Genomic DNA, 17811 nt, shown 5'->3' on the forward strand with positions numbered 1-17811 from the left:
TTCTTTCTTTCTTTTCTTTTCTTTTCCTTTTTTTGAGATGGAGTCTTGCTTTGTCGCCCAGGCTGGAGTGCAGTGGTGTGATCTCAGCTCACTGCAAGCTCTGCCTCCTGGGTTCATGCCATTCCCCTGCCTCAGCCTCCCAAGTAGCTGGGCCTACAGGCGCCTGCCACCATGCCTTGCTAGTTCTTTTGTATTTTTAGTAGAGATGGGGTTTCACTGTGTTAACTAGGATGGTCAAGATCTCCTGACCTTGTGATCCGTCCGCCTCGGCCTCCCAGTGTGCCGGGCTCCCTCTGTTCATTATCAGTTTGATTTTAACAAGTCAATTTCTGTTTAATGAGTCAGATACATTGCTTGTTTCTTTTGAAATTTCATTCTTTGCTTTAAGCTTAGATTCTTCTCCCCTTTCAGATATTCAGTAGTCACATTTTTGAACACTTTTAGAAACTTTTTATGGTTTTGTTTTTTATATATGTGATTTTACTATATTTTTATATTTTACGTTTAACTATCTGAAATATATTTTGGTGTATAGTATGAGTGAAGAATTTTAAAAATTTCCTTCAAATGACTAACCAATTGTTCAGTACTATTTATTGAATAATCCTTTAGGGATAGATCTCAACAGGTGGAGACAGGGGTAGGATATTTTGGGCAGAGGGAACATATGTCCCGAGATGGTGAGAAGTTCAGTTTGGATAGAGCCCAGCATCTGTGAGGAGTGGGTGGTGAACAGTGGATCTGGAAGGCAGTTAGACTAGGTCCCACTGGGAGGCCTTTGACTTGTAGGCAGGGAGCTTGGGCCAAATTGAAGAGTCAAGGGGGAGCCACTTGACTGTGAGAAGTGTAACACCTCTGGCTCTGTGCTTCAAGGAAGTGACCCATAGTAGAGGATAGCATGAGTGGGTTAGGGTGGGACCTAGGATGGGCCCTCAGTTTGGAGGCAATGACTGTTGCAGACAAGAGCCAGCAAGGATTGGGTGCAACTGGTGGCAGTGCTGGTGGGAGGGGAGGGAGCATGTGGGATCTTTGGCTCAGCATTTGAAAACTAAATGTGGGGCATGAGAGAAGGAGAGGAGGAGGAATTTTTTTTTTTTTTTTAGAGACAAAGTCTTGTTATGTTGCCCAGGCCTGTCTTGAACTTTTAGGTTCAAGTAATCCTCCTACCTCAGCTTCCCAGGTAGCTGGGATTACAGGCACATAACATTGCATGCAGTTGGAGGATTATTATTATTATTATTTAGACAGAGTCTTGCTGTGTCGCCCAGGCTGGAGTGCAGTGGCATGATCTTGGCTCACTGCAACCTCTGCCTCCTAGGTTCAAGTGATTCTCCTCCCTCAGCCTCACAAGTAGCTGGGACTACAGGCACCAGCCACCATGCCTGGCTAATTTTTTTTTGTGTTTTTAGTAGAGATAGGATTTCACTATGTTGGCCAGACTGGTCTTGGACTCCTGACCTCGTGCTCTGCCTGCCTCGACCTCCTAAAGTGGTGGGATTACAGACATGAGCCACTGCACCCAGCCAGATTATTATTTTTTATTTATTTATTTATTTATTTATTTTTAAGACAGAGTCTTCTCTGTCACCCAGGCTAGAGTGCAGTGGTGTGATCTCAGCTCACTGCAACCTCCATCTCCCGGGTTCAAGCAATTCTCCTGCCTCAGCCTCCCAAGTATGGTGCGCTACTTGTACCTCCCAAGTAGCAAGTGCACCCACCACTGCACCCGGCTAATTTTTCTATTTTTAGCAGAGATGGGGTTTCACCGTGTTGGCCAGGCTGGTCTCGAACTCCTGACCTCGTGATCCACCTGCCTTGGCCTCCCAAAGTGCTGTGATTACAGGCAGGTGTGAGCCGCCGTACCTGGCCTATTTTTTAATTTTAATTTTTATTATTTTTTAAATTTTTTGAGGTGGAGTCTCGCTTTGTCACCCAGCCTGGAGTGCAGTGGCGTGGTCTTGGCTCACTGAACCTTGAATTCAAGCAATTCTCCTGCCTCAGCCTCCCGAGTAGCTGGGACCACAGGTGTGTGCCACCATACCTGGCTAATTTTTGTAATTTTAGTAGAGAGAGGGTTTCACTGTTGGTCAGGCTGGTCTCGAACTCCTGACCTCGTGATCTGCCCACCTTGGCCTCCCAAAGTGCTGGTATCACAGGTGTGAGCCACCATGCCTGGCCGAGGATTATTTTGATGTAGGTCCTCAGATGATGAGGGACCAAGGCTAACCTTAGCAAAATGAGGCTGTTTAAGAGGATGGACTCTTTAGATGAAGATGATATCCAACACTGAATTGAGACTTTCAGGGTCCCCCCTTGCTGCAGGTGTTAAGTACTTCTCCCCTGTGTAATTCACAATACATGGCACATAACAGGATGAGCTGCTTTGATGCATTTTTGGAGTATCAAATTCTTTCCCCAGAAGTTTTTTACTTCTTAGTGGCCTCAAGTCCCTGCTTTGACTGCTTTTTGGCAATTTGAGCATGATTCAGAACCAATCTCACTGTTGGCATGTTAAAGTTGAGGAGCTGGCTGAATGTCTGAGAGGATATCTCCAAGTGTTTATGGAACCCAGAGAATCAGAGTCCAGAAGAGAGGCAAGTAACAGATGCAGGTTTGGTAGCCACCAGCAGAAAGGTGGAGTGGACATCAGACTCAGAGAGGGTTGTGTGGGGAAATCAGGGACAGATGAAGAGGATGAGGAGAGAGAAAGGCCAAGCAGTCAGAAGACTGCGAGGTCACAGGTGATAGTTCACAGTGAGCTGTATATGAACTATGTACTTGGGCTTCCCACATGTTTTGGAAACACATTACAAATCACCCAGCTCTTAGGAGATGGAGCAGAGACTGGAACTCAAGTGTTCTGGTTCTCAATTCTGTGTCTTTGACACTGTGCCACTTTGGGGCCCCAGGGGATGGAAGCCAGATATCAGAATGCTCACAAGTAAATGCAGGGGCAGGAAGTGTGGATTGAGGAGGTATTTCATGTGGCAGAGGGTGACAAAGGATGGGTACTGGCAAAGGAAGGCAGGATGAAGGCTGTTTTACCCGAGAAACCTGAGCCAGCTCTGAGACTGAGGAGAGGAGAGGGGTGCTGAGGGGTCATGACAGAAGCCTCTCAGTGAGGCCTGGAGTAGGCACAGAAGTTGGGCACTCAGGAAAGGAACTGGGTCCTAGAACGTGAGAAGGCATCCTTTTTCTTCTGAGATCAAGGAGAGAAAAGGAGATACTGGAGCTTCCAGTGGAGAGGAGGGAAGTTGGAGCAGTTCTTGCTGAAAGGGCCTAAGAGTGAGGCTGCACTAAGGAGGAGGCTGCAAAGCCTGCTGAGCAGCCCCAGGACCTGACCAAGACTAGGGCAGAAGCAGGATGGGCTCGATCTGTCCCTTGGAGTAGCTGGGAGTCTGGGCTGGAGGCAGCAGATGGAAGTGGGCCTTGCCAGGGCTGGGAGATGGTTGTGGGGGTGCCAGGTCTTCGGGACAGTAGCCTCAGATGGCCAATCTTGGGCAGTCAAAGCTGGGCATTCAGGAGAACCAGGCCAGGAGAATGAGGAAGGGTTTGCACATTGCAGGGTGGGCATGCCTTTTTTCCCTCATTACTTTTCGTTGTAAATTTTTTACTTGTTTGTTTATTTTTGAGACATGGTCTCGCTTGGTTGTCTAGGCTGGAGTGCAATGGCATGGTCTCTGCTCTCTGCAGCCTCTGCCTCCTGGACTCAAGCAATCCTCCCAACTCAGCTCCCAGAGTAGATGGGATTACAGGCATGTGTTACCATACCCAGTTAATTTTTAAAATATTTTTTTGTAGAGATGGGGTTTTGCCATGTTGCTCAGGCTGGTCTCGAACTCCTGAGCTCAAGCAATCTACCTGCTTTGGCCTCCCAAAGTTGGGATTACAGGCATAAGCCCGGCCCTCCTTTTAAACTTAAAATGTAAATTTACAGAACAGCTGCAAGAATAGTATTCTTCACACAGATCCCCCAAAATGTTAACATCACAGTGTTTGTGTCATCACGCTTTTCATCTTTCTGTTTCTTCATCTCTGTCTCTGTCTCTACACACAGACACACACACGCACACATGCTATTTGACATTTTTCTTTCTCCTGAACCATTTGAGAATAAACTGAAATATGATGACCATTTATCTTTAAACACTTCAGGTCATTCTCTCACCTATCTAGAGCACAACAATCAAAATCAAGAAACTAGCACAGATCTGACACTGTTATCTAATCTGCAGACTTTATTATTCAGATTTCGCCAAGTGTCTGGATTGCATCCTCTACAGCAAAGGAGACTTTTGTAGCATTAACTGCCACAGGCCTACCCCCAACCACCACTTCTTTTTTAAGACAGAGTCTCGCTCTGTCACCCAGGCTGGAGTATAGTGGCGCTATCTTGGCTCACTGCAACCTCTACCTCCCAGGTTCAAGCGACCCTCCTGCATCAGCCTCCTGAGTAGCTGGGATTACAGGTGTGTGCCACCATGCCTGGCTAATTTTTGTAATTTTAGTAGAGACGGAGTTTCACCGTGTTGACCAGGCTGGTCTCAAACTCCTGACCTGAGCCCACCTTGGCCTCGAAAAGTGTTGGGATTACAGATGTGAGCCACCGCGCCCAGCTACCTGCCTCTCTTTAATCTGGAGCCATCCCTGGGTCTCTCTTTGCCTTTCACGTGAGTGACATTTTGAAATATGAAGGCCGATTATTTTGTAGATTGTCCCCATTTGTGTTTGAGGGGAGTGCTTCTTGACCACAATCTGAAAACTCCTCATGTCCTGGCTGGCTCAACTCCACATAGTGAGTGAGACGCTGCCTGTTGTGCCTGACCTGACCTGTGCCTGACGCCGAGAAGAGGACGAGGAGACGGTTGAAGGTCCCAAGGTCGGGGACAGGCTGGCAGGAGAGCTTGGGGATGGTCAAAAGGGATTTGCAATGGATGGAAACTGCATATGTGCTTCCTGGGCCCTCCTGCTTTGAGCTGCTTAGAAGCTGCAGTCTTCCTTGCCTTTCCTGCCCATCAGGCATGAAACTGGACTAGAGGGAACAAGGAAGATGACAGTTGAAACTGGTGTCCAGGATATGCCATCCTAGCGGGTGCTGACACTGAGATTCCCAGACCAGGCACCCCATGCTGCAAATGCATTACAGCTTGACACTCTGGGTCAAGGATCCAGCTGTCTTACTTTGAAGCCTCCAGTGATGTCTTTTTTGGATTTGTGTGGCTGAAAGCAAGTCTGTGCTTCTTGCACAATCTAAAGAGATTGCCTAATTCTGGCTCTGGGCAGAAGGCCCACAACCTGCCATTTATTCTGGGGATTTTTGTCTTCTGTAAGGTAGAAAATCAATTCTTTGCATTAGTATTGGGTTCCAGGAAGCACAGTTCTCAGCCTCAGGGCTTATCAGTCAAATCAGTTGCCCTCCATGATTTGTAGTTCCTCTCCTGGCACACCCAGAGGTTGGGAAGCTGCAGTAGGCACAGTTGCCCTGTGGAGTCTGCGCTCACCCAGTGCTCCCTGGGGGCCTCATGATTGACATGTTAAAGGACTGAAGCCTTGAGGCCATGTGTGTGGCTCACGCCTATAATCCCAGCACTTTGGGAGGCAGAGGCAGACCAATCGTTTGAGGTCAGAGGTTTGAAACCAACCTGGCCAACACGGTGAAACCCCGTCTCTACTAAAAATACAAAAATTAGCTGGGCGTGGTGGTGGGCACCCGTAATCCCAGCTACTTGGGAGGCTGAGGCAGGATAATTGCTTGAGCCCAGGAGGCGGAGATTGCAGTGAGCAGAGATTGTGCCACTGCACTCCAGCCTGGGTGACAGAGTAAGACTTTGTTTCAAACAAACAAACAAACAACAACAACAACAAACTGGAGCCTTGAAACATTCCAAATCTTCACTGCCCAGCGTTCCTGGGACAAGTTACTTCACTTCGTGGGTCATGCCCTTCTTACACCTTACAGAGCTGCCTGAGCAGTAAGGAAGGTATTGTGTGTAGGCCACTTGTGGACATGTTTGGTACATCCATGCTCAAATATGTTGCTGCTATTATTGATGTTATTCATGAATGTGGTTGAGCTTCCTTCGTAAATCTGGCTGGCTCCATATTCTATAAGACTCTACTGGTTTCAGCTAATGTTGGGTGGAGAGAACTTGCAAATAAAACACTGATGTACTTGGATGAGAGAGATGAAATCCCCAAATGCAATGATCTTCAAGGGAATGTGATGCCTAGGAACAGAGTGGTTGGAAAACATATCAGCTGGTGATGAATAAGCAGGTCTGAGGTGGTCGTAACCAGGGTCACTGGTGTTTGAACTCACTCATTTATATCCTGAAACAACAGGGGAAGGACGTACACACATGGCCTTCTGTGGGGTGGCTTCTGCTCTTCATGTGCTGTCTCTCATCCAACAGCTGAGTATGAGAAGCCTCCTCCCAGACTGCCAGCTGTCCCTGACCCCTGGCCAGAGCCAGCTGTTGTGCCAACAAAGCCTCCAGTCAGGGGCTCTGGTCGCAGCTGCTGTGGGGAACAGGTTTGACCTTTCCAAGAGCCCCATAGGTCACTTGTGATCTTTCTGTGGAGACAGCCAACAGCCCATCTGTTCTTACTTCTCATCTCACTCAGAAAATCCTAGCGCTCCCCCTGCTCCACTGGAACCCCTCACTTCCTGGGGATTCTATTTCTGCCTCCCCTGAACCTTCCAGAAGGGCCTTCTGGCTCAGAACCAGACCCCTGCCTGGTTACTCCGTCTGCCCTTCTGCCTGATTAGAGCAAGGGTCTCGCACAGGCTGGACAATGCCCAAGTCTGTGCCGAGCACAAAACAAGGCCATGTAATGGAGGGACAGGGTTTCTGGATGCTGTCATTAATGATAACGGCCTGAACTATATCCACGACCTTTAAAAACATCTTTAACTGAAGGAAGTTACAAATACAGAAAGGAGGAAGAATAGGACAAACATTATGGTTGGATTACATTTCGAGATACTGATAGGAGCTCATGATTTCATTACATGCACACACACACACACACAGAGATTGATATAGAAATTTGGCCGAGCACGGTGACTCATGCTTGTAATCCCAGCACTTTGGGAGGCCGAGGTGGGCAGATGACTTGAAGTCGGGAGTTCAAGACAAGCCTGGCCAGCATGGCAAAATCCAGTCTCTACTAAAAATACAAAAAGAATTAGCTGGGTGTCATGGCACATGCCTGTAATCCCAGCTACTTGGGAGACTGAGGCAGGAGAATTACTTGAACCCAGGAAGCAGAGGTTGCGGTGAGCTGAGATGGTGCCACTGCACTCCAGCCTGGGCAACAGAGTAATCTGTCTCAAAAAAAAAAAAATAAACATATGCATATTTACACACAGATATAGGAGTACACACATGCGAATTCACACTCATGCAGATAGATATAGAAATACATACATAGATATGTATAGATATAGAAATACATGCGGCCACACAGGTATGGGTGTGTATATATTTAAACACATGTATGTGTGCCAGAAGCAATGATGGCCTGGGGGAAACGAGCACACCTGGGACCCAGATCTTGGTTTGTTAATACCATCCTCTAAAAGGAACCAGAGCTCCTTGGAGAAATGACTGATTTCGGGCTAGAGAAGAGAAAACGTAAGTTGAGCCTGGAATATCTTGTGTCAGAAGATAAGTCCTTAAAAAAACAAGGGGTGGTTGGGTGCGGTGGCTCACGCCTATAATCCCAACACTTTGGGAGGCCAAGGCAGGCAGATCATGAGGTTAGGAAATCGAGACCACCCTGGCTAACACGGTGGAACCCCGTCTCTTCTAAGAATACAAAAAATTAACTGGGTGAGGTGGCGGGCGCCTGTAGTCCCAACTACTCTGGAGGCTGAGGCAGCAGAATGGCGTGAACCTGGGAGGCAGAGCTTGCAGTGAGCCGAGATCGCACCACTCCTGCCTGGGCGATAGAGCGAGACTCCATCTCAAAAAAACAAAACAAAACAAAACAAAAAACCAAAACAAAAAAAAACCGAGGAGACATGTCAAAGGGACACTTCTGCTGGCTAAATCTGTGACAAATTAATCTTGAAATAAATAATGATAACAATAGCATATCAGCTACTGAATCAAGGATTCATGTACACCTGCTGATATACATAAATAAATGAGAGCAAGAATGGTTCTTCCTTATAATGGAATGCCACATGATAAACATGGGAAAAATGATGGAATTTGAAACCAGTGGGTTAAAGTTTGCTGAGTAAAAATATTTATATTGGCCGGGCACAGTGGCTCACGCCTGTAATCCCAGCACTTTGGGATGCTGAGGTGGGTGGATCATGAGGTCATTAGTTTGAGACCAGCCTGACCAACATGGTGAAACCCCATCTCTACTAAAAATACAAAAAAATTAGCTGGGCGTGGTGGCGTGTGCCTGTAATCCCAGCCACTCAGGAGGCTGAGGCAGGAGAATCGCTTAAACTCGGGTGGTGGAGGTTGCAGTGAGCCAGGATTATGCAACTGCACTCCAGCCTGGGTGACAGAGTGAGACTCTGTCTCAAAAAAAAAAAAAGAAAAAAATTACATAGTCTCCCCAGAAGTACTTATTAATTAAGGAAGGAAAATTAGCAACTCTACAGTGATAAACCTGGTGTTCACTGCCTTATCCCAGTGATCACAGTTAACAGCAGCAGAAATGGGACACATGGGCATCATGAATCTCCTAACCTCCTGATACGATCACCAAGAAGGACATAGCGTCACTTCTGTAGTGTTCCCACACAAAATGCAAAACCTGAGTCTCATCAGGAGGAAACAGCAGACAAACTCACATTGGGGGAAATTCCACATAACTATAGGCTACAAAATAACTACAAAAATGTCAGCATCATGAAAGAGAAAAACTGAAGAATGGTTTCAGATTAAAGGAAAATTAAGAGAAGTAGTGACTGTGTGTTTGGGCTTTTCTTTGCCATAACCAACATTAAGGTCTGTAAATCAGATAATAACACTGTGTTAATGTTAATTTCCTGATTTTGATCATTGTACTTTGGTTATGTAAGATAATATCTTTGTTTTTAGGAAATACATACTGAAATATTTAGAAATGAAAGACATCGTTGCTGCAATTTACACTTATTCAGAAAAAGGCATACACATGCACAGAGAGTGATAAAGCCAATGTGGGAAAGTATTAACAGTTGGAGAATGGTAAAAGGTGTTAAATTAAGTATGCTGACTGGGTGTGGTGGCTCCTGCCTGTACTCCCAGCACTTTGGGAGGCCAAAGTGGGAGGATCACTTGAGCTCAGGCCAGCCTGGGCAACAGAGTGAGACCTTGTCTCCAGAAAAATTTAAATAAGCAGGAGGCCATTAGCCTGAGGCTGTCTCTGTTTTTTGAATTCCTGCATAATAAAATGCAACCTAACTTAGTATATAAAGAAAACAAAACTTAAGAGTATTTTTTTTGTAACAAATAGCCAGATTTCAGCCAATCACAACAGCCAAGCTTCAGCAAATGACAGGCCACCAACTCATCATACCATGCCCAAATAAGGCAGGTGCTTGGCTGTAGCCAATCAAGTGATTTCTTTATTTTTGTGTTCAACCTATAGAAGCTCACTGTTTACTGCCAGGCAGAGGTCCCTGAATCTCTTTTTTTTTTTTTAGGATGAAGTCTGGCTCTGTCGCTCAGGCTGGAGTGCAGTGGTGTGATCTTGGCTCACTGCAAGCTCCGCCTCCCAGTTTCACTCCATTCTCCTGCCTCAGCCTCTCGAGTAGCTGGGTCAACAGGTGCCCGCCACCATGCCCGACTAATTTTTTGTATTTTTAGTATAGAGACGGGGTTTCACCGTGTTAGCCAGGATGGTCTCAATCTCCTGACCTCGTGATCCGTCTGCCTCAGCTTCCCAAAGCGCTGGAATTACAGGCGTGAGCCCTGAACCTCTTCTGATTCTGAGTGCTAATTGATTCATGAATTGTTCTTTACTCAGACAAACTCTGTTAAACTTATTGTTTCTAAAGTTTTTCTTTTAACAAGGATGTACAGAAATTCCATTTATTTATTTATTTATTTTGAGAGGTAATCTCACTCTGTTGCCTAGGCTGAAGTGCAGTGGTGTGATCTCAGCTCACTGCAACCTCTGCCTCCCGGGTTCAGGTGATTCTCCCACCTCAGTCTCCTGAGTAGCTGGGATTACAGGCATGCGCCACCACGCCTAGCTAATTTTTGTGTTTGTAGTAGAGACAGAGTTTTGCCATGTTGGCCAGGCTGGTCTCGAACCCCTGAACTCAGGTGATCTGCCAGCCTCAGCCTCATAAAGTGCTAGGATTACAGGTATGAGCCATTGCGCCCGGCCATATACAGAAAGTCTTTGTACTATTCTTGCAACTTTTCTCAAAGTCTGAAATTTTTTAAAAATAAAAAGTAAAAAGAAAAAACCTTCAACTTTTTGAAATGCTTTAAAAATGATTTAAAATAAATTTTGTTAGTGCTCTTTTTCCCATTGTGTCCTTTTCGTTTTCACTGGCTAGTTTAGCATGAAATCCTTATAATTGGTCCCTTGTCCATTTAGAATCTCTGTGAAGATCTTCTGAGGGCCTCTGAGCAGTGGTGAGCTCTCTCTGGACAGAGACACACAGCCCTCTGGTATACTCTTAAGCATTTACCATGTTCTGCCTTAGGATGCAGCTATTTCTGAAGTCTTCTTTTCCTATATACTTGCAAACTCCTTGGGGTCAGGGACTATCTCTTATCTTCGTATATTTAATGGAATTAAGTTGAAAAGAAGTACAATTTTCAACTTTCCATTCATTAAACATGAAAATGGACACACATTAGACAATCATAACTGAGTTTCAACGAAACATCCTGATGATGTCACTATGTTTCTTCTCGTATTTAAAAAATGTGTTCTCAGCTGGGCGCAGTGGCTCACGCCTGTAATCCCAACACTTTGGGTGGCTGAGGTGGGCAGGTCACGAGGTCAGGAGTTCGAGACCAGCCTGGCCGACACGGCGAAACCCCGTCTTTACTACAAATACAAAAATTAGCTGGGTGTGGTGGCGGGCGCCTGTAACGCCAGCTACTTGGGAGGCTGAGGCAGGAGAATCACTTGAACCTGGGAGGCAGAGGTTGCAGTGAGCCAAGATCGTGCCACTGCACTCCAGCCTGGGTGACGAGCAGGACTCCATCTCACAAAGAAAAAAAAAAAAAAAAATTAAAAAATAAAAATATGTTCTCCTTTGAAAAATATGCTTTTATTGTAGAAAATTTTGAAATTTCAGAAAAGAAACAAAATAACACGTAAATGATTCAGAATGCTGCCTGCTACACAGAGATATTAGTGTCTAGCCTTCTGTGTTTTTCCTATGCAAAATTGTAAATGCAAATTTACACATATATGTGTGTATAAATATATATTTGTATTACATAACTAAGATCCAGCCGGGCGCGGTGGCTCAAGCCTGTAATCCCAGCACTTTGGGAGGCTGAGATGGGCGGATCACGAGGTCAGGAGATCGAGACCATCCTGGCTAACACGGGGAAACCCCGTCTCTACTAAAAAATACAAAAAACTAGCCGGGTGAGGTGGCGGGCGCCTGTAGTCCCAGCTACTCGGGAGACTGAGGCAGGAGAATGGCGTAAACCCGGAGGCAGAGCTTGCAGTGAGCTGAGAACTGGCCACTGCACTCCAGCCTGGGCGACAGAGCGAGACTCCGTCTCCAAAAAAATAAAAATAAAAATAAAAATAAACTAAGATCCAACCATGCATGTGTAACATGAAATTTTTATTTTATGCACAGGATTAGACTGATCAAAATCTTTGGTTCATGATACACTCTCATTGTTAATCCATTTATTCATCCATTCATTTGCTAATAATGTTTTCATAAAACTTCTTGAATTACCAGCCAACTCAAGAACTAGAACACTGACAATAATTCAAATCTACTCTATGTGTTCCTTCCATATTTTATTCTGCCCCCACCTCTCAGGTGGCCAAAATCCTAAATTATTTTAAAAAATTATTTGGTTTTATTTTTTAAACGTTATAAAAAGATAATCATATTATACATTCTATTAGTCAGCATTCTCAAGAGAAGCAGAACCAGTAGGATATCTATCCATCTGCCAGAGTGAGATGGAGTCTCACTCTGTCGCCCAGGCTGGAGGGCAATGGTGCAATCTTAGCTCATTGCAATGTCCACCTCCCGGGCTCAAGAGATTCTCCTGCCTCAGCCTCCTGAGTAGCTGGGATTACAGGCGCACACCACCACGCCTGGCTCGTTTCTGTATTTTTAGTAGAGACGGTGTCATCATGTTGGCCAGGCTGGTCTCGAACTTCTGACGTCAAGTGATCCGCCAGCCTTGGCCTCCCAAAGTGCTGGGATTACAAGTGTGAGCCACTGAGCTGGGCTTCCATCTGCCTATCTATCTATCTATCTGGGAAATTTCAGTAAAGAATTGGCTCACAGGCCAGGCGTGGTGGCTCACACCTGTAATCCCAGCACTTTGGGAGGCTGAGATGGGTGGATCACCTGAGGTCAGGAGTTCGAGACCAGCCTGACCAACATAGTGAAACCCCATCTCTACCAAAAATACAAAATCAATTGGGCGTGGTGGCGCATGTCTGTAATCCCAGCTACTTGGGTGGCTGGGGCAGGAGAATTGCTTGAACATTGGAGGCAGAGGTTGCAGTGAGTGAAGATCATGCCATTGCACTCTAGCCTGGGCAATAAGAGTGAAACTTCATCTCAAAAAATAATAATAATAAATAATTGGCTTACATGACTATAGGGGCTGACAAGCCCCAAATGTGCAGGATGGATTAGCAGGCTGGAGATGCAGGGAAGAGCTGATGTTAGATGTTGCAGCTTGAGTCTGAAGGCCTTCTGGAGGCAGAATTCCCTGTTTGGGAACTTCAGTCTTTTCTCTTAAGGCCTACAACTGATTGGATGAGGCCCACGCAATATAGAGGTTCATTTGTTTTAAAGACTACTGACTTAAATGTTAATCTCATCTAAAAATATCTTCACAGTAACAAGACTAGTGTCTGACCAAAAACTGGGTGCCATGGCCTAGCCAAGTTGATGCATAAAATTAACCATTACGTATGCTTGATGGACTTGATTTTTTTCACTCCACATTATGGTATAAAAGTTTACCCATGCTTTTGTGTTTAACTACAATTAATTAATGTTCACCACTGTATACTATTTCTTTTCTTTTTCTTTTTTTTTTTTAGACAGAGTCTTACTTCATTGCTCAGGCTAAGTGCAGTGGCGTGATCTTGCCTTACTGCAATCTCCACCTCCTGGGTTGTATATTATTTCGTCATGAGCAAATATCACCACCATATGATCTGCCCATGGGCATAGGGTTGTGGATGTTCTCACTCCCTGGAACTTGTCTCCTGGGGCAGATGTGTGGGGCTTGTCATAGGTATGCACCTGAGAGTGGTTTCCTGAGTTGTCAGGCATGTGAACTTCAGAGTTTATGAGAAAATGCCCACTGGTTTTCCCATATCATATCTTTTCACTTCCCTCATGTATGTGTAAGAGATGTCTTTCATCCAGAACCTCTTCAGCTCTTGGCATTGTCAGATTTTTAATTATTGCCAGTGGAATGAATGGAAAGCACCGTCTCTTATCTTGGTTTACATTTCCCTGATTACTGAGGAGGCCAAGCATCCCTCTGAGTGCCTGTTGGCAGGATGTGTTCCCTCTTTGGTGAAATGCCTCTTCATGTCTTTTGCCCATTTAAGAAAATAGGGCTAAGAATTCTATACATGTTCTTTAAATATTTTTTTAATTAAAATTTTGTTTTGTTTTGTTTTGTTTGAGACAGAGTCTTGCTCTGTTGCCCAGGCTGGAGTGCAGTCGTGCGATCTCAGCTCACTGCAACCTCCACCTCCCGGGTTCAACCGATTCTCCTGCCTCAGCCTCCGGAGTAGCTGGGATTACGGGCGGGTGCCACCACGCCCGGCTAATTTGTTTTTGTATTTTTAGTAGAGAAGGAGTTTCACTGTGTTAGCCAGAATGGTCTCGATCTCCTGACCTTGTGATCCGCCTGCCTCGGCCTCCCAAAGTGCTGAGATTACAGGCGTGAGCCACTGTGCCCGGCGATTTTTGTATTTTTAATAGAGACAGTGTTCCACTGTGTTGACCGGGCTGGTCTCAAACTCTTGGCCACAAGTGATCCACCTGCCTCTAATTTTTAATTTTTTAAGAACAGGGTTTTACTCTGTCACCCAGGCTGGAGTGCAGTGGTGTAATTACAGTACTGCAGCCTTGAATTCCTGGGCTCAAGTGATCTTCCTGCCTTAGCTTCCTGAGTAGTTAGGACTACATGTATGTGTCACCATGCCTGGCTAATTTTTATTTTTATTTTTAAATTAAATTAATTTTATTTTATTTTGAGACAGAGTCTTGCTCTGTCGCCCAGGCTAGAGTGCAATGGTGTGATCTTGGCTCACTGCAACCTCTGCCTCCTGGGTTCAAGCGATTCTCCTCCCTCAACCTCTTGAGTAGCTGGGATTACAGGTGCCCGCCACCACGCCCGGCAAATTTTTGTATTTTTAGGAGAGATGGGGTTTCACCATGTTGGTCAGGCTGGACTGGAACTCAGGTGTTCCACCCACTTTGGACTCCCAAAGTGCTGGGTTTACAGGTGTGAGCCACCATGCCCAGCCTAATTTTTATTTTTAAATTTTTTTGTAGAGACAAGGTCTTGTTATGTTGCCCAGGCTGGTCTTGAAGTCCTGGGCTGAGGTGATCCTCCTGCCTTGGCCTCCCAAAGTGTTAGGATGACAGGTGTGGGCCGCCTCACCTGCCTGTACCTGTTACTAGTGCAATCGTTTGTGGACTATGTCTTCTCTTATTTGTAGCTTATCTTTTATTTCCTTTAGATTATTATTTAAAAACATTCTTTAAATATTTTTTAATTGTAGTGAGAACACAACATATCTACCCTCTTAACAGATTTTTAAGTGCATAATACTGTATTGTTAACTATAGGGAAAATGTACAGAAGATCTCTAGGGCTTTGTATGCATTGATTAGCAATTCCCCATTTTCCCCTGCTCCTAGGCCCTGGTAACCACTATTGTAATGGCTTATTTCACTTAGCATAATGTTCTCAAGGTTCATCCGTGTTGCTGCATATTGTAGAATTTCCTTTCTTTTTAATATTTCATTGGATTTACACACCACATTTCCTTTGTCCTTTCATCCATCAATGGACATTTAGGTTATTTCCGCAGCTTAGTGATTATGACCAGTATTGCTATGAACAGTGAGTGCAGACATCTCCTCAAGATCCTGATTTCAATTCTTTTGGATAAATACCCAGCAGTGGGATTGCCAGATCATACAGTAGTTCTGTTTATAATTTTTTGAGGAGAGGTCAAAGCAGGTGTATCTCTTGAGCCTAGGAGTTCAAGACCAGCCTGGGCAACATGGCAAAACTCCGACTCTACAAAAAATACATGCCTGTAGTCTCAGCTACTTGGTGGGCTGAGGTGGGAGGATCAGTTGAGGCCAGGAGTTTGAGCCCAGCCTGGGCAACATGATGAAACCCTGTCTCTACTAAAAATATAAAAATTAGTCTGGCCTGGGGACAGGCACCTATAATCCCAGCTACTGGGTGGCTGAGGTGGGAGTGAGCCCGGGTTGCAGTGAGCAGAGATCACGCCATTGCACTCTAGCTTGGTTGACAGAGCAAGACTTCGCTTCAAAAAAACAAAAAAAAAGTTTTTTTCTTTTTTTTTGAGGATCCAAACCTCCATACTGTTTCTATAAAACTGCATGAGGCTCTTCAGGATATTCTTAATGACAGCCTATTAATTTACTAGTGTATCACAAAGAATGTACAGTGTACCACCAAATTCCCCGTTCTCATCTCAGGGTCACCCAGTGAATCTGTCACATTCTGATTTAATTACCTGGGATGAGGCCGGGGCATTGCTGTGTTGCAGAAGCTCTTCAATTGAGTCTAATGTGCAGCTGGAGTGGAGAACCGTGAACCGCTTCTAGCTGTTGAGAGGCTCCTCAATTTGAGTAAGAAATAAAGAAAACGTGTACTTATTAAGACAGCACTGAGGCAGTTTCAGCGAAGTGGAGGGGGAGTGGAGCATGAGCATGGGAAACCTTCCAGCATCGAATCAACTGTGTAGAAGCGGAGAAGCACTCACCTGCAGGTGGGAGCTGGGAGGTAGGCCCTGGGTCCCAGTGACTCTTTGGTGTAGTTTACAGCTGAACAGCTCCCGCCTGCTTCTCAGCAAAGGTCCCTTAAGCATCTCTCACGTGCTTCTCCCACTCATCCTGCAAGACTCTGAGGTGTGAATCCCATCTTTTCAGTTAAACGAGTATATGGAGACTTTCTCACGGGAAAGAACCAAAGGAGCACGAGCATGTGGCACACTCTGGACGTCACTCCTTGGCTGGTCCTGGATGCCCACCTCACCCTACCACACTCCTGCACCTCCCAGGAGGCACCTTCTTGACAGTGTGGTCCTTCCTGGTTGACAACAGACCTGGGTTTTCGTCGCCTCAGTTCCTGAAAGAGCTGTTCCCGTGCCCCAGTGCCACCGTGTGCACCTGCTTTGATCACCTCCCACCACAGCTTCTGTCCTGCCACCCCTTGGGCTTCCTGATCTCCCCTTCATGCTTGCCCTTGAGCATCTGCTGGCCTGTTTGAGCTTTCACTGCTTCTGCAATGGGGCCGTTTCCATATTGACGGCTCTAGTGTTTCTGTCCCTACTGGATTCTTACACTTGCTTTGTGATGCATCATGGCTGTAGTCACACATCCTGCCTCTGTCTCAGACTCCATGTGTCTGTGACCAGCCCCCTGGACTCCCTCCAGCCGCTTATCCTGGCTGTCCCCACCATCAGGGGCCTGGCCACTCCGTCTGTTGCTGAGCTGCAGGACATGGCTGATCAGAAATGGAGCACAACTGTTGGGGCAGAGCCCATTGACCAAAGCCTTGAATATACCATGATTTCTGAGGTATGTCTTGCTCTTCTGTCTTCAGAGTACAAAAGGGTAAACTCCTCTCAGGCAAGGATTCTACTTTCTCTCTTTTTGATAAATTAGCAGCATAGTATTTTCCTGCTTGCTAGGTTAGATAAGCACTGAGATCTGCCATCTCTTTGTCTTCCTGTGGTTGAATTGCTTCTTTGTTTAATTCAAGTTTTAATTTAGGAGGTAGAACTTTTTTTTTTTTTTGAGACAGGGTCTCATTCTGTCACTCAGGCTGGAGGGCAGTGACATGACTACAGTTCACTGCAGCTTCTACCTCCCAGGCTCAAGGGATCCTCCCACCTCAGCCTTCTGAGTAGCTAGGACTACAGGTGCACACTACCATGCCTGGCTAACTTTTTTATTTTCTATTTTGTAGAGACGGGGTTGCCCAGGTTAGTTTCAAACTCCTGGACTCAAGCAATCCTCCCACCTTGGCCTCCCAAAGTGCTGGAATTACAGGCATGAGCCACTGAACTCGGCCAAATATTTTTAAGGTGTATTTTATTAAAACCTTACTAAAATATTACAGAAAATTTCTGGTTTTTTTTTTTTTTGAGATGGAGTTTTGCTCTTGTTGCCCAGGCTGGAGTGCAGTGGCTGAATCTCGGCTCACTGCAACCTCCACCTCCTGGGTTCAAGCAATTCTTCTGCCTCAGCCTCCCAAGTAGCTGGAAATACAGGCACCCACCACCACGCCCAGCTAATTTTTGTATTTTTAGTAGAGATGGGGTTTCACCATGTTGGCCAGGCTGGTCTCAAACTCGTGACCTCAAATGATCCACCTGCCTTGGCCTCCCAAA

The 17811-nt window shown here is 45.6% G+C and overlaps 1 protein-coding gene across 1 annotated transcript in view; it reads right to left on the bottom strand.

Moving 5' to 3' along the window:
- Positions 1-16284, bottom strand: part of PURB (purine-rich element binding protein B) — a 28370-nt gene extending 12086 nt beyond the window's left edge. The window contains exons 1-2 of the mRNA XM_011946802.1: positions 16180-16284; positions 4826-5032 (exon numbers count right to left, since the gene is read on the bottom strand). Of these exons, the coding sequence (XP_011802192.1) occupies positions 4826-5032; positions 16180-16284 (312 nt within the window). The remainder of the gene's footprint in view (positions 1-4825; positions 5033-16179) is intronic.
- Positions 16285-17811: the final 1527 nt, after the last annotated feature.

The sequence above is a fragment of the Colobus angolensis genome, unplaced genomic scaffold, assembly GCF_000951035.1.
Source record: "Colobus angolensis palliatus isolate OR3802 unplaced genomic scaffold, Cang.pa_1.0 Scaffold253, whole genome shotgun sequence".
Taxonomy (NCBI): Eukaryota; Metazoa; Chordata; class Mammalia; order Primates; family Cercopithecidae; genus Colobus; species Colobus angolensis.